The sequence below is a fragment of the Chlorocebus sabaeus genome, chromosome 1, assembly GCF_047675955.1.
Source record: "Chlorocebus sabaeus isolate Y175 chromosome 1, mChlSab1.0.hap1, whole genome shotgun sequence".
In the NCBI taxonomy this organism is placed as follows: Eukaryota; Metazoa; Chordata; class Mammalia; order Primates; family Cercopithecidae; genus Chlorocebus; species Chlorocebus sabaeus.
In genome coordinates this window covers 121,876,849-121,903,612 of record NC_132904.1, presented here as the reverse complement: position 1 = coordinate 121,903,612, position 26,764 = coordinate 121,876,849, and the positions used below count along the sequence as shown (strand labels likewise).

General features: G+C 42.0%; 2 protein-coding genes and 1 pseudogene across 7 annotated transcripts in view; 2 read left to right on the top strand and 1 right to left on the bottom strand.

The window, feature by feature from the left end:
* RPUSD4 (RNA pseudouridine synthase D4) overlaps positions 1–162 on the top strand; it is a 132,995-nt gene extending 132,833 nt beyond the window's left edge. The window contains exon 8 of the transcript XR_012094920.1: positions 8–162. The gene's annotated coding sequence lies outside the window, so the exon portion shown is untranslated. The remainder of the gene's footprint in view (positions 1–7) is intronic.
* CDON (cell adhesion associated, oncogene regulated) overlaps positions 1–26,764 on the top strand; it is a 241,430-nt gene that overhangs the window by 124,059 nt on the left and 90,607 nt on the right. The window contains exon 1 of one of the 6 annotated variants that reach the window (XM_008021424.3): positions 14,405–14,772. The exons of 3 other annotated variants lie outside the window; for them this stretch is intronic. Coding sequence is in view for 1 of the 3 variants with exons in the window: in XM_073022156.1 (XP_072878257.1) it covers positions 15,052–15,068 (17 nt within the window). In the remaining 2 variants the exon portion in view is untranslated. Of the gene's footprint in view, positions 1–14,404; positions 14,773–14,923; positions 15,069–17,883; positions 18,127–26,764 lie in introns of those variants that run through there. 2 more of the 6 variants (XM_073022156.1, XM_073022164.1) reach the window with 2 other exon arrangements.
* LOC103248782 (nucleosome assembly protein 1-like 1 pseudogene) lies at positions 7,682–8,970 on the bottom strand (annotated as a pseudogene).

Sequence of the window (26,764 nt, the reverse complement as noted above, 5' to 3'; positions counted from 1 at the left end):
ACCTTAGGTTGAATTCCTTCACTCAAGTCTTTTCAGTCTGAAAACATGCAGAAAAGGCTGTGGCCAGTTTACAGTTATGACCAGGAGAAACCGTGAGAAAATTTCTGTCTTTTCCTCCATTCCACTCCACTCATTGAAGAAGGCAGTCCTTGATGCAAGGAGGCAAGGAATGGTTGGTAACAACTTTGTTTTTTTTCTTTTGTTTTGTTTTGTTTTGTTTTGAGATGGAGTTTCACTCTTGCTGCCCAGGCTGGAGTGCAGTGGTGCAATCTCGGCTCACTGCAAACTCCGCCTCCTGGGTTCAAACATTCTCCTGCCTCAGCCTCCCAAGTAGCTGGGATTACAGGCATATGCCACCATGCCCGGCTAATTTTTTTTTTTTTTGTATTTAGTAGAGATGGGGGTTTCACCATGTTGGTCAGACTGGTCTTGAATTCCTGACCTCAGGTGATCCACCTACCTCAGGCTCCCAAAGTGTGGGATTACAGGCGTGAGCCACCATGCCTGGTGGGTGGGTAACAACTTTGTAACAGCACATCCACGAGGAATGGATTGAAGGGGAAGGGAAATGGCCCTAAGTTTAAGTTTTCTCCATCCCTGCCACCTTCCCTGTAAACGTCCCTTATTCGGGTATCTCGTTCCTCTGTGTGTGTACTCTCCCTACTTAGTTTCCCCCCTTTTCTGACATAAATGTGAATGGAACGTCTATATCCAAACTACTGTGAGAAGATGTCTGAGTCCATTAGAGCTGCTACAACAAAATACCTTACACGGGGTAATTTCTAAACAGCAGGAATTCATTGCTCACGGTTCTGGAGGCTAGGAAGTCTACATTCAAAGCACCAGCAGATTTGGTGTTGGGTGAGGGCTCATGATCTGCTTCAAAGATGGTACCTCTTTCTGTGTCTTCGCATGGCAGAAGAGTAAAGAAAGCTCACTTGAGCCTCTACTCCTACTCACGAGGGTGGAGCCTTCATAGCTTAATCACTTCCCAAAGGCCCTTACATCTTAACACTATCACACTGAATATTAGGTTCTGACACATGAATTTAGCGGGGAACACCAACATTCAGACCATCGCAGAAGAGCAGGCCAAGGCAGGAGCCACTAGCTTCTTTAGTCTCCTACCCCTGCCCCAAGATGCCAGAGTTCCAGGCACTCCTCTCATGGTGTCCTCTTCCTGCCCATGCCCGGGTCCAGCCTCTCTCTGGCCCCCAGGGAAGGGATACAGCTGAGATGGAGGCAGAGAGTCAGTAGCGTGGTTTCCATTTTTTCCAGGAAATTTGGTCCCCAGGACCCCCAGAATGGGACAGACAGTAACTGGGGAACAGGCAGGTAGTAAATAAGCTGGTCAAAGATCTGGCCAAGGGGAGAGAGAAGATGAGGCACAGAAGAGGGAAAGTGGGAAGCGTGAGGCTAGTATGAGGACATGATTTTGGGGAAGACACAGGAGCCTGACTCCAGAGGGCTCAGTGCAGAGCCATTGTCTTTTTTTATTCTTATTTTTTATTTTTCTTGAGATGGAGTCTCACTCTGTTGCCCAGGCTGGAGTGCAGTGGCATGATCTCAGCTCACTGTAACCTCCACTTCTGGGTTCAAGTGATTCTCCTGCCTCAGCCTCCTGAGTAGCTGGGATTAGAAATGCATGCCACCGCACCTGGTTAATTTTGTATTTTTAGTAGAGACGGGGTTTGCCATGTTGGCCAGCTAGTCTCGAACTCCTGGCCTCAAGTAATCTGCCCACCTTGGCCTCTCAAAGTGCTAGGGTTATAGGCGTGAGCTACTGTGCCAAACCCAGAACCATTGTCTTTTAAGGGCTGTCAGCATCGATGCTATTTATAAGTACTTAATTTTTTTCTTTTTTTTTTAAATAGATAAATAGAGATAAGGGTCTTGCTACATTGCCCAGGCTGATCTCAAACTCTTGGGCTCAAGTAATCAGCCTGCTTGAACCTCCCAAAGTGCTAGGATTATAGGCGCCAAAGCGATGGGCCAGTGCTTTTAACTGACCAAGAGAAGAGGAAACACTTGGTTAGAAAATGTAAAAGCAAAACTAGTAACAGAGATTCAAGAGATGTTCATGTTCTTTGAATATATGTATGTATGTGTTTATTTTGTTGACAAGCACTTACATAAGCATGGGCCAAGCTTATCTTAATCCTCATACATCTTCTAAAGCTATGTCGTTTATGAATAAGTATCAATTTGTAGAACAAATATTCTCCATATTACTAATATGTAATAGATGACACTACAAATCAGTAATTCATGTGTGTTCAAACTTTCACTGCTAATGCATGATAGTTGCTAACAACTGAAAAAATAAGAGAAAATTTTGACCTATAGGGGTAGAATTCACAATGATTTTTACCACAATGATGATGGTGATGAGAAAAATAATAACAGTTGATTTTTATATTGATTATGCACTTGTTAAACGTATAATAAATAATTAGTTATTGTTGGTTATGTCTGGGCCAAGTACTTTATATGCATTATTTCACCTAATCCTCAGAACAGATAGAGAAAATAGGTACTTGGCTGGGCATGGTGGCTCACGCCTGTAATCCCAGCACTTCAGGAGGCTGAGGTGGGCGGATCACGAGGTCAAGAGATCAAGACCATCCTGGCTAACACAGTGAAACCCCGTCTCTACTAAAAATACAAAAAATTTAGCCGGCCGTGGTGGCAGGCACCTGTAGTCCCAGCTACTTGGGAGGCTGAGGCAGGAGAATGGCCTGAACCCGGGAGGCGGAGCTTGCAGTGAGCCGAGATCATGCTGCTGTACTCTCCAGCCTGGGAGACAGAGCAAGACTCCGTCTCAAAAAAAAAAAAAAAAGAAAAAAAAAAAAGAAAAAAATAGGTACTATTATGGTCTTTCTTTTTTTTTCTTTTTTTTGAGACAGGGTCTCACTCTGTTGCCTAGGCTGAAATGCAGTGGTGCAATCACAGCTCACTGTAGCCTTAAACTACTGGGCTTGAGATCCTTTTGCCTTAGCCTCCTGAGTAGCTGGGACTACAGGTGCACACCACCATGCCTAGCTAATTTTGAAAGTCTTTGTAAAGATAAGGTTTCACTACAAGCCCAGGCAGGTCTCAACTACTGGCCTCAAGCAATCCTCCTGTCTCAGCACCCCCAAAGTGTTGGGATTATAGGCTTGAGCCACCGCTACACCTATTACTGTTTCTTAGATGAGAAAATTGATGCACAAAGCACGTTAAGTGATTTGTCCAAGATGCGAGTTAGTTTTAATAGCATTCCTTGCTTCTGATACAGAAAACATTCACAATTGATAAGGAACTGCAGGTGTGGAAACCAAGCTGATGAATAATAATGATGCCCATTATGAGTCCAGCACAGTACCAGGTGCATTTTATACATCTTAAATCCTCAAAACAACCTGGCAGCCTATGGAGCATTTACACCTGTTTTACTGATGAGGCAATCTGCCCAACTTCCTACAGCTTTTATGGACAATGGACCAAACAGAGGACCTCTGGTACCCCCAGGGACTAGTCATTATATCCAAATCTTGTTGGTCCAACCTGCACTAGGGCTGTTAAAGTTGTCAGAACTTGCTCTAACAATGCCAGCCCCTTAGAGACTTTGACAGACTGTAGTTCATTTTTCCTTTGGAGAGGAAGAAGAGAAATTCTACCATGGAGACTTAGTGATTGGCCCAAGTCCACACCGCAGACAGGAGGATAAATGAGGGAGCTGGGATAAATTATACTGGACAGGTTCCCCAATTCTCAGCTTGGTTTTTTTCTATGAGACCATCCAGCCTCGAATAACTCATTCGTTAGCTCCCTATCCTTTGCAAATATCCCCATCTCCTTGCCATTCTCTTTCAGGCCCTTTGCTTTCTTTCATATCCCAGACAGGGGCTCCTTTGCCACATGTACCCTAATGACAGGGAAGGTAGCATTGTGTCTGCTTAGCGCCAGGCTCCCGTACAGGCCTTTCTCTTTCCTGTAGAAGGATCTCCGCATTCTTTGCTAGTGCAAAGAAGATGTGGAAGGTCACTTTCTCCTGACCTGGTATATGGGTAAATCAATCTAGCATCACAAACCCAGTAACAGAGTTAGGTGATCTGTGTGTAATGGGTTTAGGCAGTGAGTCTCCGGAGCTTAGCCAGTTCAGCATAAAAAAGGCCATAGAAATCCCTCTCTCCGTGAAATCCTCTTGCACACAATTCAGGAAATGTACAAGACAGTGAGAATACAGTCAACCTATTGGAATTTCTTTTTCGAAGACAAAAATAGATTGCAAAGGAAAATTGTTGATTGCCAACCTTCCAGCCTTGTCAGGAGAGTTATCCTGCAGTCAGTCACTAGATATAAAATTCCTAAGGCCTGGGGGCTGGTCAGGTCATTTAATACCATGTCAATATTAAGTTACATCATAAATAATTGGAACTTCCTGAATATTTAACAAGAACTTTGTTGTGTAAATTTGGAAATCATCCAAATTGAGACAACTGACTTACGTTATTGTTTAGCCCTCTGGGTCTAACTCATTGTGGGAGTTTAGTTGTTTTGAACTTTGGTCTTTTTAGCAGAGAGTAGAAAGAAAGGAGTTAAACCAATTGACTTTTAGATAGTCAGTTTCCCTTCCTTTTTTGGTTTTAAATTGATTATTGCTTTTTTCTCATGTAAATAAGATCAAATAAAAATCCAAAGTCATAACCAGGAGAGAAATGTGTGAAATCGCTGTTTAGTTTGCAAGCCTTTAGCAGACTAAGTCAGCTTGGTGGTGACCAACTTTGACCACTCTTGCAGTTGCTAAATGGGCACTTTCTGACATTTGCTATAACTGTCAGATCATTTCTAGTCCAAGAATATTCTAGAGGCTCATAATGCTCATTTGAGTTGGCATCAAATTCGAGACAATAAGATTTGAGTTTCTTCTGGATGGGAATCTGTAATTAAGGTTTCATAAAGCATGAGACATAGTACAAATATAAAGATTAATTATTATTATTATTGTCACCTAAAGAATAAAATCCCAAGTTCTTGTCTACCATTCAAACCCTCTCCCATGCAGCCTCATCCTATCTTACTAACACTGTCTCCCATTGCTTCTCCCAATCCCTCCTTGGCAATGGTCTCCACCTTTTTACTTCTCTCTCAGTATTTCCCAGCTTCTAGACTTAGGCTAAGTTCTCCTTCCTCCTTGAAGCCTTCCTTCCTTACTTCAGTTGCAGGTTATTTCTGAAGCTACCATTTACTGAGACCCTACTCCATGTCAGGTACTGTGCTAGAAATGTGATGCATTATTTCATTTAACTCTTGAAAGGTAGGTGTTACTTTCACATTAAATTTTTTGTTTGTTTTGGATAAGTAGCCTATTTGCATGGTTCAAAAATCAAGACAGTATAAAAATCTACACTTTTTTTTTTTCTAAGATGGGGTTTCACTCTGTCACCCAGATTGGAGTGCAGTGGCACCATCTCGGCTCACTGCAGCCTCGACCACATCAGCCTCCCAAGTAGCTGGGACTACAGGTGCACACCACCATGCCTGGCTAATTTTGTATTTTTTGTAGAGATGGGATTTTGCCATGTTTCCCAGGCTGGTCTCAAACTCCTGGGCTCAAGAGATCCACCTGCTTTGGCCTCCCAAAGTGCTAGGATTACAGGCATGCACCACTGCGGCCAGCCAAAAGATTTAAGTTTAGAAGTATCTTATCCACCTTCCACTATAAGTAATCATTTTTAAAGATATTCTTTGAATAGCTGGGTATGGTAGCATATGCCTGTAGTCCCAGCTACTCAGGAGGCTGAGATGGGAGGATCACTTGAACCTAGGAGGTAGAGGCTGTAATGAGCCGTGATCATGCCACTGCACTTCAGCCTGGGCAACAGAATGAGACCCTGTCTTAATAAAAAAAAAAAAAAAAAAAAAAAAAAAAAAAAGTGGAAAGAGGTCTTCTTTGGTTCCTTCTAGTGGTTGTTTACACACACATACAAAAAAATCAGTAAACACAAATATATACTCTTATTTTCTACCTCTTAGAAATTAGAGCATAATACTGCCCATAAGATGTCCTGTACTTCTCTCTCTCTTTCTTCCTCTTTTCTTTTCCATTTAGCACATATTCAAGAGTACCTTCCATAGCAGTTCTCTGAGAACTTCCCTTTTCTTTTCTCAGTGGCACAGTATTCCATTGTGTGGATGTAGTTCTTGATGGTGGACGCCTGTATTATTTCTAATCTGCTATAAACAACAATGCAGTGAGTGGATTTTTCATATGAATGCAAGAGTATCCATAGGGCAAATTTCCAGACTCGGGCTGCAGGATCAAAGGGTAAAAGCATGCTACATTTTGATAAATATTGTCAAATTTTCTTCCCTGGAGGTCATACCATTTTTCATTCCCACCAGCAATGTATGAAAGTGCAACACACATATCACTATCTATAGTTTATATATGAGAAAACCGAGGCATAGAAAATACAAAATTAACTGGTTAATAACATTCAGGCTGGACCTCAAACTTGTGCCTGGCTGTATTCCTCTCATTTGGTGTATATCAGCTAGTGACTTGCACTGTTACTTGTTTTATATATACATAGGCCTAAACTTTCTAAAGCTTTATTATAAACTCTTTAGGTTTATAACAAAGAGTTTCTAATAAACAGAGGCTGGTCAATCACAGGTGAGAGTAAGGGAAAAGGGAAATAGCATAGAAAAAGTTGGGAAACAAATGCAAGGCGATGCACTGTTATGAGGCCATTGCGTTTGACAAGTCACATGAGACCCATCTGGGCCCTCAATAGGTGCTTCTGCTTGGCCACGAGGGATGGTTGCAGACAAGTAGTGTGGACAAGCCATGCCTTGGAGCAGTCCATGGATAGAGAATGGGAGAAGGAGTTTATCTGTTGCCCTGCGCCCATTCCCTCCTCACATAGGGGGGATAACACACTGCACTTTCTTTCTTCTTCTTCTTTTTTTTTTTTTTTAAATAGAGATGGGGTTTCTCGATATTGCCCAGGCTGGTCTTGAACTCCTGGGCTCAAGCAATCCACCTACCTTGGCCTTCCACAGCACTGGGATTACAGGTGTAAGCCAAAACACCTGGTCTCATACTATACTTTTGAGTTGTGTTGCTCAGCCCTCTCAGCAGCTCCTGGAGAAGCCAGATTTCAAGCTCTGCAGTGCCTAGAAATGGTGCGAGGGACACCGAGTGGGTCACTGCAAGGTCTTGGAGACAGGTGAAGCTAAGAGAGTCTGATGAGGCCACATAAGATGTTTTTCTTTTTCTTTTTTCTTTTTTGAGATAGGGTCTCACTCTGTCATCTAAACTGGAGCACAGTGGCGCGATCTTGGCTCACTGTAACCTTTGTGTCCTGGGCTCCAGCGATCCTCCTACCTCAGCTTCTTGAATAGCTGGTATTACAAGTGCATGCCATTACACCTGGCTAATTTTTTATAATTTTTGTAGAGACAGAGTTTCACCATGTTGTACAGGCTGGTTTTGAACTCCTGGGCTCAAGCAATCTATCTGGTCGGCCTCCCAAAGTGCCGGGATTACAGTTGTGAGCCACCACGCCCAGCCAAGATGTTTTTAATACAGGTATTTCCTTGTATGTCTTTAATTTTGGGCCTTACACCTAAAACATGCTCAACAAAAGTTTGTGTGTGTGTGTTTTTTTTTTTTTTGCAATTTATTTATTGAAAATTTATACATGTATTGTTTGGCTGTAGAATTCTAAAATCATATTTTCCAAAATGTTTTTATTCCAAATCATAGAATAATTATAGCAAAGGAATACATAAGTCATTCAATTTGCTTCTCAATGTGTTAAACACAGAGAGAATTATTTGCTCATTTGGTAAACATTACCTCGTCTGCTTCTTCACCTTCTTCATCATAAACACCATCATCAACTTCAATAGCTTCTCCAGTCAAGTATGACACTGATCTTAGGATTTACACTCACGTAAAAAGTGACCTATTTTTGAGGTCTGTGCATCATCTCCACTCTCAGGAACTTCAGGAGGGGCAAAAAAATTAAAGAAAGAGTCACTGGAAACTGTGTTAGTCACAGTACGAACTGTCCCGCTTCCCTTGTTTTTATGCTGCTTCTTAATAGTTTTCAAAGTGACATCCTTTCCTTTTTTCCAATCTGTCTGGCCCTCTGTACAACCCATAATTTCTGGTCCATCAAAAGAAAAGGGATCAAAATCATCTGGTTCTGACCTCATCCTGTTGTTAGCACTTCATTTGTAAAATAGTCATTGGGTTCAAAGTGAAACTCTAAGACAAAACTCATAGGCTGGCCAGCAGCTGAGAGCTTCACTTGAGTATCTTTCAAGTGTTTCAGAATAGGTTCATCATGTTGCTGAACCATATCACTGAACAAGTCAACATTCTTAAAAACAGTTAACCAAAATTCAGGAATTCCTTTGGGGTCTTCTTTTTCTTCATCCTTTTTCTCATCTTCGATCTTGGCCTTTTCTTTCAACTCCTCTGAAATCTCATCTTCTTTATTTGATTTCCATTCACATTCTTCTTCCGTGGGTTCATCAATTGCATTAATAATCTCAAATCGTGTATCAAGTAGAGGCTGATAGAGAACAGCATACTTCCTTTCAAGATTGTGAACTTCCTCATAGCATTTGGTTTCTATCTGTGCACATTTAATTTAACTTGCAGGTTTTTGAGAGTATTCACTCGTCTTTTAACTACCCTAGGCAGGCTTTCAATATATCCTGTTGGTGTTTCTACCAGACCATCAAGTCTTTCTCGAAGGGCTGCAAGAATCTGAGGATTTTGCATCATCTGAACAGTTAGCTGACATGCTTTGATTTTTGTTTCTTCACTAGTTTCTTCTTCTTTTACTTCTTCAACATCATCCAAATCTTGATGAAGTTCAGATTGTCAATGTCTGCCATGTTGTAAGAACTCCAAATATCGGCGGCCAGTATGGGGAGCCAGGAGACCTGAGCTGCGCAGGCAGTGACTCAAGGCAGCAGTGGTGGCAGGAGGAGCAGAAGGTGGCACCGCGAGCAGATGGTGCTAAAAAAGAACCGAAGTTTTTTAACTGATCAATTTATTTGAAGTGATATTAATAAAAATACTTCCCTTTATTGTAGGGAGACATTAATGTGTAATAATTAAGAGTTCAGCCTCTAGACACAGACTACCTGAGTTTTAATATGAGCTCTGATACTGATTGTCAATGCACTTCATGTCTCAGTTTTCTCATTTGTAATAATGGGACTAATGCTTAAAATAATACTTAGTGCACAGAAGGAACTATATAAGCATTAACTGTTATTATTATAAATAGCTTTTATCCAGTGTTTGCTACTTGCCAGTCACTGTATTAAGTGCTTTGTGTGTATCATCTCAATTAATCCTCCCAGCAAACCACTGAAGTAGGTCCTATTAACAACTCTATATGAGGTATTATTACTCTTTACAAATGATGAAGTCACTTACTACTTTACAAATGATGAAATCAAGACTCCAAGAGTTTAAGTTATTTGACCAACATCAAATAAGGTACAGTCAGAATGTGATACAAGTTTGTGGACTCTAGTTACTCTATTATGTTATTCTTGGAGAACCAATTTTAACATGTATTTAGTATTACAAAAGCACCCACTTCAGGCCTGGAATGTATTAAATGTCACTTAGTATCTAACAACCTTCCCACCTCATCCCTGAGGACTTGAGTACTTGGCTCATGGTATTTCACTTATCAGTCTCTCAGTTCCTTCAGTATGTCCCCTGATGGCATAAATAGCTACACCACATCATCTACCAGCACCGGTTAGCATACTAGATCTAATCATTACCTGGAACTATTCTACTTCTGAAATGGTAAACTCTGGTTATTATCAAAGACCTCTCGGTTCTTTCTTACTCAATCCTGTAACAACAGCTCTTTAATCTCTTACATATCTCCTTTTCTTTAATCTGTCATTTCTTCCGGTCTATTATTCTTCTCAAACCTCTTCCACCCTTTCCACTGCCTGGATTCTAGGATTGATGATTTAAACATTTTCTTACCAATACCATGTGTTATTTTCCTTCTTGTACAACTCCCAGAAAAACTTCAAAATTGGGTTGGTGCTATGCTTTTCCCCTTCTACCTGAATGATTACATTTTGATGGAGAAAACCACATAATCATGCAAGCTCCATCACTATACACTAATGGTCTCCAACCTCAGCCAGGACCTCAGCATCACTTATCAATTCTCTGATTTTTCAACTTTCATTTTTCCTAATGACTATTCCAAACCTTCACCACCTTCTTCAAGCATCCTTCTCAAGTCCCATACCTTGAGTTCAGTAAACAACCTTTGCACCAAATTCATCAAGATAATTGGGGGCGTTAGTTATTGGAGTTTCAGAGATCCATCCTTGGCTACAACTTTCTGGTTCCATATTCCTCTTGAGAGATCGCTTCCACTTTAATGGTATAAACACTACTTTATACTGATGACTTTTAAATCCGTGTTTCCACTTGGAGTTCTCTACCTAGTGGACATCTGTGGTTGGAGGCCCCATAGTGTCTTAGTCTGTTTCTGCTGCTATAACAAAATCCCTTAGATTGGGTACTTTTTAAGCAACAGAAATTTATTTCTCACAGTTCTGGAGGTTGGGAAATCCAAGTTCAAGGTGCCTGTAGATTCAGGGTCTGGTAAATGCCTGCTCCTTACAGATGGTGACCTCTCTGTGTCCTCCCATGGCAGAAGGGACAGAAGGGGCTAGCTAACTCCTTGAAGCCCTTTCATAAGGTCATGAAGCTTGCTCATGAGGGTTGTCCTCATGACTTAGTCAGCTTCTAAAGTTCTCACTTCTTAATACTATCATATTGACAATTAAGTTTCTTTCTTTTTTTAGATGGAGTCTCACTCTGTCACTCAGGCTAGAGTGCAGTGGTGCAATCTTGGCTCATAGAAACCTCTACCTCCTGGGTTCAAGTGATTCTCCTGCCTCAGCCCCCTGAGTAGCTAGGACTATAGGCATGCGCCACCATGCCCGGCTAATTTTTTGTATTTTTAGTAGAGATGGGGTTTTACCATGTTGGCCAGGCTAGTCTCGAACTCCTGACCTCAAGTGATCCTCCTGCCTCGGCCTCTCAAAGTGCTAGGATTACAGGCATAAGCCACCACACTGACTAACAATTAAGTTTCAACATATGAATCTGGGGGAACACATTTAGATAATCGTATACAGGTACCTCAAATTCAAAAGGCTCCAAATTGAACACATGATTGTTTCCCTGAAACCTGTATGTTCTGCAGGACATTACTCTCTTTCTCAGTGCTGTGGGGGTAGGGAGAGTAACCACTCTCCATCAAAGCTAGCAGGCCGGGCTCATCCTTGAGTCCTTTCTCTTCTTTACCTTCCACATGCAATCAGTTTCAAGTCCTGCCAAAATTTCCTCATGTTCTTGAAGTTTATCCCCACTTCTCTGTCCTTATTACTGTCTTCCTAGTGCACTCTCTTGATTGAATTAAACTGCCTGCACTGCTTCAAAGCTTCCAAATTTTTTGACCTCAGGCTTGGCTCCCTCAAATCTATCTGCAAAAGATCACTGTTGCCAGGCGATCTTTCTAAGCACAAATCTGACTACATCACATTCCCACTTAAAATCCTGCATGGACTCCCCATTACCTGCAGGATGAAGTCCAAGCTTCTTGGCATGACATACACGGCCATCTGTGACCTGGTTTCAGCTTCTTTCTGCAGTGCCTTCACTTACCAATCCCTACCTGACCCCTCACACTTAGGCCACAAAGAAGAGCTTGCAGTTCCCTTGATCTACAGTGTATTCATAATTGCTTGCCTCTATGCCTCTATTACTTTTCTTTCTTTCTTTCTTTCTCTTTCTTTCTCTCTCTTTCTTTCTTCCTTTCTTCCTTCCTTCCTTCCTTCCTTCTTTTCTTCCTTTCTTCCTTTCTTCCTTTTCTTTCTTTTCTTTCTTTTCTTTCTTTCTCTTTCATTTTTTTGAGACAGAGTTTCACTCTGTCGCCCAGGCTGGAGTGCAGTGGCGTGATCTCAGCTCACTGCAACCTCTGCCTCCCGGGTTCAAGTGATTCTCCTGTCTCAGTCTCCAGAGTAGCTGGGATTACAGGCACCTGCCACCATGCTCGGCTAATTTTTGCATTTTTAGTAGAGATGGGGTTTCACCATATTGGCCAGGCTGGTCTCAAACTCCTGACCTCATGATACGACCGCCTCAGCCTCCCAAAGTGCTGGGATTATAGGCGTGAGCCACTGTGCCTGGCCACGCCTCTGTTACTAATGTCCCCACTTCCTAGACCATCTTTCCACTTCTTCACCTTTATCTAGCCAACTCCTACTATCCTTTAAGACTTAGTTAGTGGGTCACTTTTGGTAAGACTTTCTTGGCAAGCCTTTCTCGCAAGCTCCATACAGGGTAGGCAACACTGACCTTGTGTTCACACAGCTCCCTGTTGATTGCACTGAAGATGTCTCCTTGTACTTATCCGTGTGTGTGTCTGTATCACAGTTAGATTGTGAGCTCTTTGAAGCGTGGGACGGCACATTGTTTCTTAATGTTGAACAAATGGATGAATGATTCATTAACGAAAAACTGTTTTACACCTGAAATGATTTCTCCGCTTTACAAAAAAAGGGGGAGAGGAAGTAATTAGTGTCAACAAACATTGTGATTATTTCTCAGTCTGACTATGATTAACAGCAGGTATAGTGAATTCAAATGGCACTGTGAGATCTGGAGGTGCGCAGAGTGCACTGTGTCCCAGGAGAAGAACCTGGAATTCTCTGTAGCCACAATAAACTTGCAAGACTTCTATTACATCAACACAAAACTCTCATTTGAGTTAAATCCTCTATGTTTATAGAAAGTCTTACTTGCTGAATGAAAAATCGTTTACTACACCTTGTTAATAACATATAGATTCTTGGTCTCAATAAGTGAACAATGGAACAGTGGAGAACAAACTAGAGTTAAGAGTTATTTTCCGGCTGGGTGCCGTGGCTCACGCCTGTAATCCCAGTACTTTGGGAGGCCGAGGTGGGTGGATCACCTGAGGTCAGGAGTTCAAGACAAGCCTGGCCAACATGGCAAAACCTCGTTTCTACTAAAAATACAAAAATTAGCCGGGTGTGGTGGCACGTGCTGTAATCCCAGCTACTCGGGAGGCTGAGGCAGGAAAATCGCTTGCACCTGGGAGGTGGAGTTTGCTGTGAACCGACATCGCGCCAGTGCACCCCAGCCTGGGCGACAGAGTGAGACTCCGTCTTAAAAAAAAAGTTGTTTTTTTTTCCTTCCTGTACTATCTTTCTTTCCAGGGGCTTTACAAAAACCCTGAATCTAGCTAATGCAGAAAGCTAACCTGCTTGAACAATACCACACTTCCAAGCATTTCTTTTTAAAATTCACGTGAGAAGGTAAGGGAGGACTGGCATATTTCTCCTGAAGTTCAGTATCGAGTATTTATGAACTTAACTATTATTAAGTCTCCTTTTGTAGTTAAACTAATAGTAAGCAATGGTGATGGGAAAAAAAGAGCTAACTGCTAATAATAATAATTGATAAAGAAGTTACAGTCCTTGAATGCCCACTGAGTGGCAGGTGCTTTTCACAAAGTATCATATTTATGCCTTACAGCATCCTTTTGAATAGAAATTTATTTTTCCTTTTTCTGTTTGAACAACTGAAGTTCATTGAGCTCAGATAACTTGGGGCAGGTCCAACGGACGAGTTGGGAAGACTCTGGGGCCAAAGGCCACCAGGCCACACCACGCCTCTCCTAGCCCTGAGTTTGGCTACCTGCTTGCGTGCATGTGCAGGCAGGGCGGGTGGGTGGTGGGTGAGGAATCAGATGAAGCCGCCTAAGGAACTAAACATGTGGAGTGGTGGAAAGGCGTATAAGCGGTGGGCCGCTGGAACCCTAAGAGAGACTAGGCAAAAACCGGGAGAAGGGATGCACCCGTTGGCGGCTCAGAGAATTTAGGTAGAGAGGCGAGGGGCGGGGCCGAGGCGAGACTGGGGCGGGGCCTCGGGGACGGAGTCGACCATTTGGGGACTTGCCAGAAGAGCCGCCTCTCCAGGGGAATGAAAGGTGAGGGGAGCGTGAGTACAGGCATGATGGGAATCTCCGTGACTTGCTAAGGCAACTCATCCTTACCTGTCCTACACCCAAGAATAGGCTCTTCTATGCTCCCCTGGCGTATCTCTCTTGCAAAGTAGGCATGTCAACGACGGGGAGAGGGTCCTGCAGAGAGTGTGCCCCCCTCCGCCACTTGGTACGGCCCGTGCCCCCGCCGCTGATCTGGCAGGCTGCGCGCGCACCCTTCGGCGGGGCGCGGGCCGGCGGGGCGCAGCGGCCTCTACGGCCCGCCTCCGTCTGCTTCTCCCCGGTCCCTCCTCCCGCTGCTCGCGTGCTCCGGGCCGGCCCAGCACCCGCCGAGTTACGCGCCCGCGCTCCTCGGCGGGGAGGAGCGCGGCCGCGGGGGCGCGCCCCGGTGACTCCGCCCCCCCAGCTCCCCTCCCCTGAGCCCGGGAGCCCGGCTCGCGCGGCTAGGTGCGAGGAGACCCGGGACCCCACGCCCGCCCGCCCTGCCCAGCGCCCCCGCCCCGGCGTGCGAGGCGCCGCTCCCTCCTCTGCCCTGCGCGGTGCATGGAGGGGCCCGTTCGGATCGCAGCCGCCGCCACCGTAGCCGCCGCCGCGCGCGCGCCAGGGGATGACCTGGGGGTGGCTTTCCGAGCCGGCTGCCGCGCAGGAGGTCTGGAGGCTTAGCCAGCCCCGCGGAGAGGTGCGGGTGCGGGTGCGGGGGTCCCGCCGCAGGGTTGGAGGGGGGGTGGCGCGCGGGCGCTGGGCTTGGGGGGCCTTGGCTTAGGGGGCGGGAGGTCCCGGGGACTGGCGGGCTGGCGTTCCCCGGAGGGCGTGGGGGTCCAGGGCTGCGCGCGGGGTTTGGATGCTGATGCGTGCCGGGCGGTGAGCCCCGGCTTTCCGCGTCCTCGGGCGCTCGGAGCCACCTCGCGGGAGGAGGCGGGGTGAGGTGTCAGTGACACGACGAAACCTCTTCTTGACGATGGTCCTCGGGGGCAGGTGAGATGCCGCAGAGTGGGGAGCTAGGGCGCCCGGGCGTTTTCCCAAGGGAGCAGGGTCCCTGGCCTCTCTCAACCTCCATCCCCGCAGAGCGCCCGCGAGAGACAGTGATTTATGTGTAGGGAGAAGCAGGAGAAATTTCCTGCACAATGTATCTTTCTCTGCCTTCACAAGACTCAGTGACTTCCCAGCCCCAGGGAGTGTATTTTTCCTTCTCCTCTGTAAAGCTTTCTGTGGATTGCATTATCATTTGCTAAATACATTACAGCTCGCTATTTATTTCAGTCGGCAGCTTCCAGACCTTTGTTGCTTTCTCTCCACATCTAGGAATTTCAGCAATAAATCACTGAGGGGGATAGATAGACTCTCTTGCCCTTCCCTTCATTGTTCTTCCTAACCCCACCAAATCAGGTGGAAGGCTCTCCAAAAGGAGCTGTTTCCAGAGTGCCTGCCCTTCCTCATCAGGACGACAGAGGGTGGCAGGTGCTTTAAGGGCAGACTGCTTTGCAGTGGGAATCCAGAATTTAGGGAACCTCATCAACAGAAAGTCAGCCTTTGTGTCCCAAACCAGACACCTTGAAAAACGGGAGGTTGGACTAAAAGCTCACATGAGATTTATTTTCAGGCCTATGCCAGTAAAGATGAAAGAGGCCAAGTCAGAGAATTCTGATTCCTTTCTGCGCTGATAACATAACCCTCACATTCCCAACTGACACTTGGCATACCTAGTGGACAGTGTGTCCAAGGAGAGGAAGGTGGGGAGGATGTTAGAAAGTGAAATGAGTTTATTGTCAGCATAATTCTAAACATTCTATGACATTTTATAGTCACCCTCAGTCTATTTTTAGCTGAAAATTTGGGGATAGTTAAACTTTTAGGATAAGATGAAAGAAAACCTTCAAAAAATTTTCTAGAAATTTTAAATTAGTGCTTAGCTAGAAAGCACTCTTCGGAACCAGGGAAGCATCAAATACTGCAGTCTCTGTTATGCACATGTTGAAATGAACTGCCTCACACTTGAAGTTATATGAGAAGGATGGAGAAAACCTGTTTCATTTTGTAAAGACGTGCCCTGGGTGTGTGTTTGGCAGTGTGTAGAACAGAAACATTTATATTGCTATTAAGAAACACACAAATGTGTATTGTTTAACTTTCATGCAAAAACTTCCCAGTGTTTGGGAAATCTGTCTGTCTTTGAATGGTTTAGTCAACCAGGAAAATCAGTTACTAGAGGTACTGTGCTGTTGTTTGTGTAATAACTCACTTGGGATGCTTTGATTGATTGCCATGGTTCTCATCAACCTCCTCTTCTGTGCAAAGTACTTAAACAGCTCTGACTCTCAAGCCTTCAAGTACAAAGAACCCTTAGGACTTGGATACTGATCTAGCTTGTGTAGCTTGGCTTCTAAATCTATCTTATGCCTTGCTTTCTTTGCAGGTGGTTTGACTTTGCAGGAAAGGAATTAAGTTCACTTTAAGATAGGACTTTCTGCCCCAGATCGTCGAGGTATATACAGATGAAGGCAGTAGGTGGGAATAGGAACTTCTGTCCTAGGGCTTTGCTCTAAAGAGGGCAGGTAAAAATTTGTTGACTATTTATTTCTTGGGCTTTCTTCTTCTTTTCCCACTTTGCCCATCTGCCTTCATGACTTTGTAGACAATTTCATGTATGGTTTTGTCGAAATGTAAGTTGAAGTAAAATTTTCCTTCTGTAGAATTTTTTTTCTTTGCGAACATTTGGACTAAAATTGGTGATTGTTTCGAAGTTAAATGCTAGGGAAATGATTTCAGGAATTAAATATTATCTTAGTAAAAATCAGGGAAGGGTTAGAAAATAAATAATGAATTGAAAAATGTGTTGCTTTAACATGTAATGACATGAGCCAGTGCCCTGTGATCAGCTGTGGCATGATGTAGAAGTATGGGTAAGACAACACAGTGAAGCTGTAGATGAGCTGTGTACATGGTAGCCCCCCCCCTTTTAAGTAAATAAACTTAATACAAACTAATTAGATTAGAAACAGAATTTGGAGTCTGGTTGCCAAATATGTTGCTTTGAAGGACTTGCTTTCTTACAGTATTTTTTTGATGGGGAATTTTTTTCAAGAAATTTCATGAACTTGAATTCGAGAATGTTTTATTTTTACTTAAATTTTTATATTGTGTGTAAACATTCCATGTGATAAGTTGTTGTTGTGTATTTGGCACTAATTGACTTTCAACAGCACAGGGGAGGGCTTTACTTGATTCTCTTCTGTTAAAAATAAGGGATGGTGTATGGAATATTCTTAATGTCCCTTGAAAAATATTGGATTCCAATTAAATGAAAAACTGGTTTGTTGGTTTTTTTTTTTTAATCCTTCAAGTTTTCCCTCATTGTTTGTGCTCTTTCCTCCATTGTCAGGCTTAAAACATACAGTATCATTGTCATCTGTCCCCTGAATAATGGTCCTGAGGTGATATTATTAATGTGGCTTTTTAAAATCAAGCTAATTATACTTGCCTAAAAGAGCCACATGTGTGTGATTCTAGCTGCCTGGTGCCTTTTGAGAGCCCTGGAGACAAGCTAGTGAATAGAGCTGAAAATTCATTCTGTATTTGATTAAATGGAACAGACTCGCTGCTCCTTACCCCAGCAGGGGCTATGAGATCTCTTGATCCCCGAAGCGGCTCCAAGACCCTGGGAATTCCATTAGCGAGCACCTGAGGAATTTCTGCCCTGCAGTGCCTTTTTTGTATGTGTGTATGTGTGTGTGTGTGCAGAGGGAGTGGAGCAGAGCAGGGATTGGGGGGATGTGGGCAGGGGGGAGTTGAGGGGGTGGAGGGAAGGCTACATTAGAAGACTCCATATGTTGGCAGATCTAAAATCAAGGCATGACTTAACAGCTTATCTTGCAAGAGAAAAGCCCAACCCAAAGGCAGATTGCTAGTCCAGACTTTATTACAAGCAGGACTGCAGTGATGTGTGTTTAGCGCTGAAGTGAACTCCAGTGTAAGTACAGAAAGTGGCTTCTCTGCTTTCCCTCCGAAGCACAAGCTTATACACGTTGCAGACTTGGTAAGTTTTCTTTGAATGATCTTTTGATAAATATGTAAAATTATCTTACTGTTTGGTCTTGCCTGTAAAGGCTGATGTATCGTTTTAGTAACTTTCAAACTGAGAGCAAAATCAGACTTCATGTGAAACAAATTGTTTTGCAGTGATGAAATGCTTGTTTGAATAGGCATATTTTAGTTTACTCTTGATAGAATTTGATTGTTTCTGTTACATTATTATTATTATAGAATTCTAATTTAGATTGTCTTTTCTGTTGTCTTTTTAAGAATTCTATCATTTCTCGTGTTTTTGAGGCATTACTTTGCAGACTTGCTAGCAGCGCCAAGTAAATGAAAACGTATCTGCCAAAAACATTCTGTATAATCTTTGGAGCAACATTTTTGAGAAACATTAGTGTGTCTTCCTTCCCAAGTCTCTCTTCCCGTGCCTCAAATAATGTTTGGGCACAACCTTTTTTTCAGAATATTAGCCCAGTTTGTTTCTTGTGTACTTTTCAAGGAAGACCAGTTCCAAATGGTGGATAGTGTAGTTAATTGGTTTTCGTCTACCAAGAATGTGAATTCCAATGCTCCTAGTTTTCAGCTAATGCAGAAAGCAGTAGCATATTTGATGGTTCATTTGATATATTTTGTTTCCAAGTAAAATCGTGTTGTAAATAGTGCACAGCCTTTTCCGTCCTGCTCCCTTGTAGCCCTCTACCAAATTCTCCTCACAATACAGTGTGTTTAGAAAATAAAGAAGCCTTTTTGAAGATATGTTTAGCTTTTTTTCCACCTTAATCCTGGGCGTTTCTCCTACTACTCTGGCCAAATTGAAGGGACCCTGGAATGGATTGGAGTAAACTCTGCAGTTTGCGTCTGTCGCACTCACAGCTGTTTAGTCGCTTTGCTGTGCGGTGTATTTTGATGGTCAGAGAGAATTAAAAACTAGCCCAAAGAACATTTTGTTCTGCTGTATATCTTTGGAATGTAAGTAGGGACTCCAGTGCTTACGAGCCACTGATGTGCCTTTAATCTTACGTGAGAAAAAAATATATGGGTTATATTACTGAACTTAAGTTACATATTTTGTTGATGTTTTGTTACTTGGAACTGTGAGGCCGATTTTATTTTGATATTACCCTAATACAAACAGGGAATTCGGAAGCTGACGCGGAGCTTGCTTTTCAGCTATTCTCGTTCTAGACCAGCTCACCTCTTGTTATTTATGTGAGCCTGGGCAATGATCTTGACTTAAGCCTTGGGGGTCTTTATCTGTAAAGTGGGGATAGTAACAGAAATGATGTCTTACCACTGTTGTGGGATTAAATGAGATAATGAAAGTCAAGCACTTGGCATATAGTAAAACCTCTGTAAATGTTAGCTGCTGTTATTTTTATGAACTCCTCCTGTACGTGTAAGTGTATTACTTTGATCCAGAAGAGATCTCTTTGAAATACTCAATAATGAGGAGTTCTCAGAAGCTAGTAATAGTGCCAGCACATGGAACACTACAGCTTTCTTAAATTTGCAGTTGAAACTTAGAAGGCAGTTGGACATCATGTGTTATTTTTTTCCAGTTGAGGTGTAGCATAGTAATATACACAAGTGTACAGCTAATGTATACTAAGTGAACAGCTAGATGAATTGTTACATATGCACATGTCTGTGGTAACCAGTACCCAGACTGAGATATAGAACATTTCCTTGGCCTTAGAAGGCTCCCTGGTGCCCATCCAGGCAGCCCTCCCTCTTGCTAGCAGGCAGCAGCTATTCTGACGAAATAGAATACATGAGTTTTGCCTGTTCGTGAACCATATGAAAACGGACTCCGACAGTATATAGTCTGTGTCGGAGTTCCTGTGCTGCTCAATAATGAGCACTATAATAGACACAAGCCTGCGAGATTTATTCATGTTATTAAATAACATTTATTTATGTATACAGTACTAATTCATGCTTTTAAAATTGTTGTAGTCTTTTGTGCAGTTTGAAATTCATAGTAATTCATTTTATGGGCACATTGGAGGAAAAAAGAAAATAACACTTCTTCCTGCATTACTAGAAAATCAGATCCCAATGGCTATCTTAGGAAAACAACCATGACCTCATTTTTATTCACAGAACTGGATTTATTCACTACTTGAAGGTATAACTACCTTCAGTTACAATTCCATAAACCAAATGCTTTGAAAACTGTATTCATTTTTATGTGTGTGTTTTTAGGAGGGAGCCTCAAAATAGGGGAAAAGGACCATCTAAGGTAGCTTATAGCCTTCTTGCTTAGGATTAAATGCCATAATCAACACTTAGCGTTGTACAGAAGTAACCACCAGCCCAGCATGAGTGTAATGTTCTTTGAGTTTAAAATGAAACACTACAATGCTTTTCTGAAATAAAAAGAAGAAGTCCACCATAAAAGGAAGAAAGTAGAGCCAGGATGTTATACTGCAGGAAGATTGTAAAGAACAGGACCAAGCACTTATATCAGGATGAAGAGTGTTGGCCACTCACCTGTTAACAGTTGCGGCCAGGCTATGCCTATACATTTAGAATTTCTGTTTGTGTTGTTGAAATTCTCAAATAGGCTAAATAAAATTTATTTCACAAACAGACAAGATGATTCAGTAGATGAATCAGAAGGGTTTTTGTTTGTTTGTTTTAAATTTTGGAAGGGACTTTGGCTGCGGTTAATAGCTTGTATTTCTGTTATTGGAAATGTTGATTAAGGATTTTCTGGGTGTTCTGCTTGAACACTAGCCATTTTTCTCTCAGGAGACATTGTATTTTTCAACATTTATAATTTTATTAAATCTGACTATTCGTAGCTCTTGACACAAGGTCATTCTTCACATACAGCCATATGCAGGGATGGGTTCTCCTGGACTGGAGAGGGGCAAATTGTCCCCTTTTCTTCCTAAATCAGACCATCCGTGGCCAGGATTTCAGTGGGGTTGGGAGTGTTGAAATAGTGATACATGATTCATCTTTTGATCTATAGGCGCACTCAAAGATGCAGATTATGTTTCAGAAGAAAGAAGAACTATCCACCAAATAGAGCTGCCTCATGTGAAACAGTGCTGTTTGGAAGGGACATGGGCTCCTGATTCCTGGAAGTGTTCTAGTGGCATTTGCAAAGGGTACTGTGGGAAGAATCTCTTCCTTGGGTGCGACATTGAACCAAATAACCTCTAAGGCGTTTGTAGGACTGAGGCTCCATGAAATAGGCTTTTATGGTGTACCTAGGCTACCTACCCACCGCGCACATGGTTTTGGAGGTAGGAAATATGTTAAAAGTTCCAAACAGCCATTGGATAAATACATTTTTTTAAACCAGCTCCAGATTAAAGTTGGAGATTGCCTCGACTTGCTGGCTGTTTTCACTTTAAATGTAATCCTTAGTTTATCACTAACAAGTAAATGTCAAATATTCTTTCCTCCTTACTTAAATAGGGACTTTTCCAATATTCTAAGTGTATCAGTATCAGAAATGATAATACTTAAAAGTATAGCACATATTACCTTTTTATATAGGTATACATCTGAAGCCATTTGTTGGCCCAGTTATTTATTCATTCCTACAACACATTATATGTAAACATTAATAAAGGCCCTCTTGTCCCTCCTCCACTGCAACTTTTCTAAACTTGAGTTACAAGAGAGATAAATAACTCATATAGGGGGAAAAGGCTGATATCAGTGACTTATCCAAGTATCAAAACCATATTCAAGATATTTTCTGGGATCCATAGATATTTAACCATGTACACATCTTGTATCCATAAATATAGTACTTTATGATATTTTAAATGATGGAAGGAGCTGTGGAATCCTGAATCACCAAAATAGTATTTTCTCCATTTTATAAAACAGAAAAGTATATTGAGTTTTTTCTGTTTTATATTTATGTATGCCCATCAATACCAATTCCATCCTCCTTGTAGCTTAGAAGTGGGCCGCCTTTATCTCTTCTCTGTTACCGTTACTTTACCCCTCCATTCTCCTTCTCAGACTTTGGGGGAGGGACAGAGGAGATTCAGCACGTGAGATGAAAAAAATGCCTTTGCAACTCCTGCTTAAACTGCTACTAACTCATCCCCTTGTCTTCAGTCTTGGTTTGTCCCCTTCCAGATCATCGATTTTTCTTACATTTTGCCTGAGTAATGATCTTTCTGAAATGTAAATGTGGTCATGTGACTGCTTTCGTTAAAATCCTTTCAAGTCCCTGAACTGCTCACTTATTGAAGCCCAGGTCTTTAATTGGATATACGGTGTTATATGCCTACTGGAAGCTTCTGCCATCCCAGCTACTTTGCCTTCCATGAATATACCATGCTTTCTCGCAGGCTGGAAACGCATCTCTCCTGGGACTGATATGGCATCATAATTGCATACATGTTGGTCTCCCCCTTATTCCTTAAGGACAATGTGATTTTCCCCTGTGTACATTGGCCCACCCACTCCTTTCTTTGCACTCTGCTGAACAAGTCCTAAACACTCAGATATCCTGGATGGCATTAATGTGCATTTGAATTTCTGGGTCAGGGGGTGTGCTCAAGTGCATGTTCTGATTCAGTAGGTCTGGGGTGAGGCCCAATATTCTCCCTTTCTAACAAGTTTCCAGATAATCCTGATGAGCTGGGTGGAACACAGTGAGTAGAAAGATGCTGAACCATCTTCTCTAGGTCCATGAATGATTTCAACACACAATGTTGCTCTTAAAAATTCAGTGACATCAATGACTCTCAAGTTCAGGGAGCGATACCACAGCTTCAAGTAGTGAAGATGAACGAAAGCTTTAGATAAAGAAAAAAACAGTTACATGTGGAAGATACTAGGACACGCATTATCAGGCTATTACTGGAATCCTTGTCAAATATTTTGAATATTTTAACAATTTTGTATATTTAAAATGTATATAGTTGTTCTGTGCAACATTATTCAGTGCCCAGAGAGCTGATGTCATGTTTTGTCTTTTTGTGTTTTACAGGGGTTCTTCTGGGTATGTAGGTACTAGAAAATATATTCTGGATTGTGTTTCTTGCCAGGGAAATTTCTGACAGTTACTGGCTTTTTACAGTATCAGAATAAAAGTAATTAGAATTCTTTATTTTTCTATAGTTTGATATCTGTTCAGTGAGTAATTGTACACACTGCCTGGTTAGAGGTAAAATTGGCAAGGGGAATGAATGTTTATTGGATAAAATACTGCTTTTATCAGGCCATGAAATTATTGTAGTGACATCAGAACTTGGCAGTCTCTTATTCCAATAAAAAGAAAAATAGCATTGCAAACTGAGGATAAGACATTTTTCCTGCCCATTTAATTTGGCTTCTTTTCATGATTTTGGCCTTAGGGTGTGTGTATAACAAAACAGCAACACAGTGAATAACAGGCAGTAAGAATTAGGGAGTGAGCATGGTTTCAGCTGGAATGGACATGGTGTTTATCACTAACCTCTATTGCAGTCATTCTAACGGTCCCTCTCCTGTTGGTGACTATGAGAGTATGAGAGTGAGTATGGGGAATCCTCATTTATAAAATGGGGTTAAACGTCACAATTTGGCTTGATATTACATAGCTTGCAATGTAGTGAAAGCATCTGATACTGGCTCATAAAATGATCATGTGGCTGAATGTCTGAATGTGATTATGTATGTGACTGTACAGTTTTGCTGGAAAGGTGCTGTTTATCCCTCTGTGTAAAAACACCAGTCCAATAATATCAGATTACCAATCAGAGCAGTTTGATTTGATTTCGTGTTTCCTCCTTCCCATTTCGTCCTATGCACTGTTATTGTGAAATTAGATTTCTAGATATGACCATGATTTAATGACAACTCATTATCAGGATTTTGGTCTGGTGTCCTAACATCCAAGCAGTGGTTCCAGTAAACCTTGAGACTACTAAACCTGGAGGAGGTATTTTTGTAGTTCTTAATAGATCATTACACTCCTGAGTAGAGCCACAGTGGAGTCTTAACTGCTATGTTGTGCCCATGATTTACCTCCTGGGTGCATCTTACTGTGTGATCAACTTTTTAAATGAGGTCATTTTATTGTTTCTTCCATTAAATCTTGGATATTCATCCACAAGGAAATGGCAGGTTTTCTTCTACAGTAATAAGAATTATAGTGAGGTTCTGCTGAGTTGGTTCTGGTGAGTAAAAGTATATTTTACACCTAGTTGTAAATACAGTCGTCCCTCAATATCCATGGGGGATCCTTTCCAGGACGTGATATCCCCTATTGCCTGTGGCTATCCAAATCCTTAGATGCTGAACTTCCCTGTATTTGCATATAACTTATGCACATCTTCTTGTTTAAATCATCTCTAGATTACTTATAATACCTAACACAATGTAAATAGCTGTTTTACTGTATATTTTAAAGTTTTTTTTGTTCGTTTTTCTTCTTTTTTGAGACAGAGTCTTGCTCTGTTGCCCAGGCTGGAGTGCAGTGGCGTGATCTGGGCTCACTGCAACCTCCGCCTCCCGGGTTCAAGCAATTTTCCTGCCTCAGCCTCCCAAGTAGCTGGGATTACAGGCACCTGCCACCATGCCTCGCTAATTTTTGTAGTTTTAGTAGGGACGGGGTTTTGCCATGTTGGCCAGGCTGGTCTTGGACTCTTGACCTCAAGTGATCCACCCACCTTGTCCTCCCAAAGTGCTGGAATTACAGGCATGAGCCACCACACCTGGCCTGTATTATTTTTTATATTTTTATTTTCCAAATACTTTTGGTCTGTAGTTGGTTGAATCCGTAGATGAGGAACTGTGGATACCACGTGTCGAGTGTGTATACTCTACTTAACATATTTTCAAGTCCTATTATAATTTGATTAGAATTGTTGTGATCTCTAAATCAGTAGTTTGATTTCTATTTATTGAAAATTAGGCATACTTTCTTTTTTATAGTATGAGTCCTTTTTAGGGTTACAACAGAAATAAATAGATCAGATTTCTACCCTGAGTTCCCAATTCCAAGCTCTAGTCACCATGTTTTAAATTATTTTATATTTTAGTTGGGTTTCTCTCTTAAAAGAAATTGCAGTAATCATGTTTTGACTGTATATAGGTCTTTTGTATAATTTTCATAATACATTTAGAGCTAAATTTTTTTGGTTTGTTTATTTTGTTTTAATCGCATGGCTAACTAAAGCCAATTTTGAGTCATTATGAGATTGGCTGTTAATCGTGGTCTCCTGTTAGGCTAGCAAACACAACTGATGTTATTTGTTATTTCTTTTGTGTTTGAGGATACATTTTAAAAGAGCTATTGTTGGCCGGGTGCAGTGGTTCATGCCTATAATCCCAGAACTTTGGGAAGCTGAGGCGGGTGGATCACCTGAGGTCAGGTGTTTGAGACCAGCCTGACCAACATTGTGAAACTCCATCTCTACTAAAAATACAAAAAATTAGCTGGGCATGGTGGTGGGTGCCTGTAATCCCAGCTACTTGGGAGGCTGAGGCAGGATAATTGCTTGAACTCGGGAGGCAGAGGTTGCAGGGAGCCGAGATTGGGCTGTTGCACTCCAGCCTGAACAGTAAGAGCAAGACTCTGTCTCAAAAAAAAAAAAAAAAAGAAGAAAGAAAAAAAAAGCTATTGTTATAGCGGTTAGGTCTTACACTAATTTCACATTTTTTGTTATGACAGCAGTCGCAGTGGGGGTTTTAATTATACAATACAGCGTGTGCAAAGATTTCATATCAATATTTTGTGGTATCAGATAAACTTTAACTCAGGGTTTGGACTGCATGCATCTTAGTAATGTTAATAAGAGTCTTGTAGCTAACTGCCAAAGTGGATTTCTAAATGTGAACCTTGGTAAATCCAGGCGAATGCTTTCCACCCCCCCTTGAAAATAATATCCGAAATTATCTTAAAGAAAACACTGTTAGTATTTTACTTGTTATTTTAGAGTGTCTCTTCCCAGATAGGCAGATTGTTAGGGAAAAGACAAGGAAGTGATTACCCTTATAGAGCAGAAACTATAACACTTGGTTAGATTCATGTTTCCTTAGCTGTACATGTATACAGGACACTTAATTAGTTGTGATTATAGGTGTCAGCTGGCCATGGACTCAAAGCAGCAGCCACCGCATCTCAAATGCTACAGGCCTTTAACAACCAAGAATGAAAAACTGATTTTTGAGTTTTTCATTTGTGCAATTAAGGATTTTTTTTCCTTTGTGTTGAAATGTTGAATTTTTCCTTCATGTTGAATTTTTTCTGGAAAAAAAAAATTTACATTGAGTAAGCGAAGTCCCCATTCGCTCGTAAAGGTTCTTTCTAATTCACTGAGAAATACTAGCGTCTTGTTGCCGATTCACCTGGAGTGAATGTATGCTGCATGTGTACCTGGGCAATTTAACAATAACTAATATGGTGTCAAAGGAGTGAAGTATTGCTTTTTGCAGAGCCAGGCCCTTGTCTGTGTGCCCTGCAGACTGTAAGAATGGAGCCTCCAGGGGACTGGGAAAGAAAAGTCCTGACCCAGGCTGTGTGTTGCCTGCACAGACGGGCTCAGGAGGAGCCACAGCACACCCCATCCTTGGTCCCCTGCTGAGGAGTTTGTATTTCAGCAATTACAAATCTTGTTTTGTGATTTTTTTTTTATTCTGTATACAGAATAATTTTCTCCTTTCCTGTTTCCGAT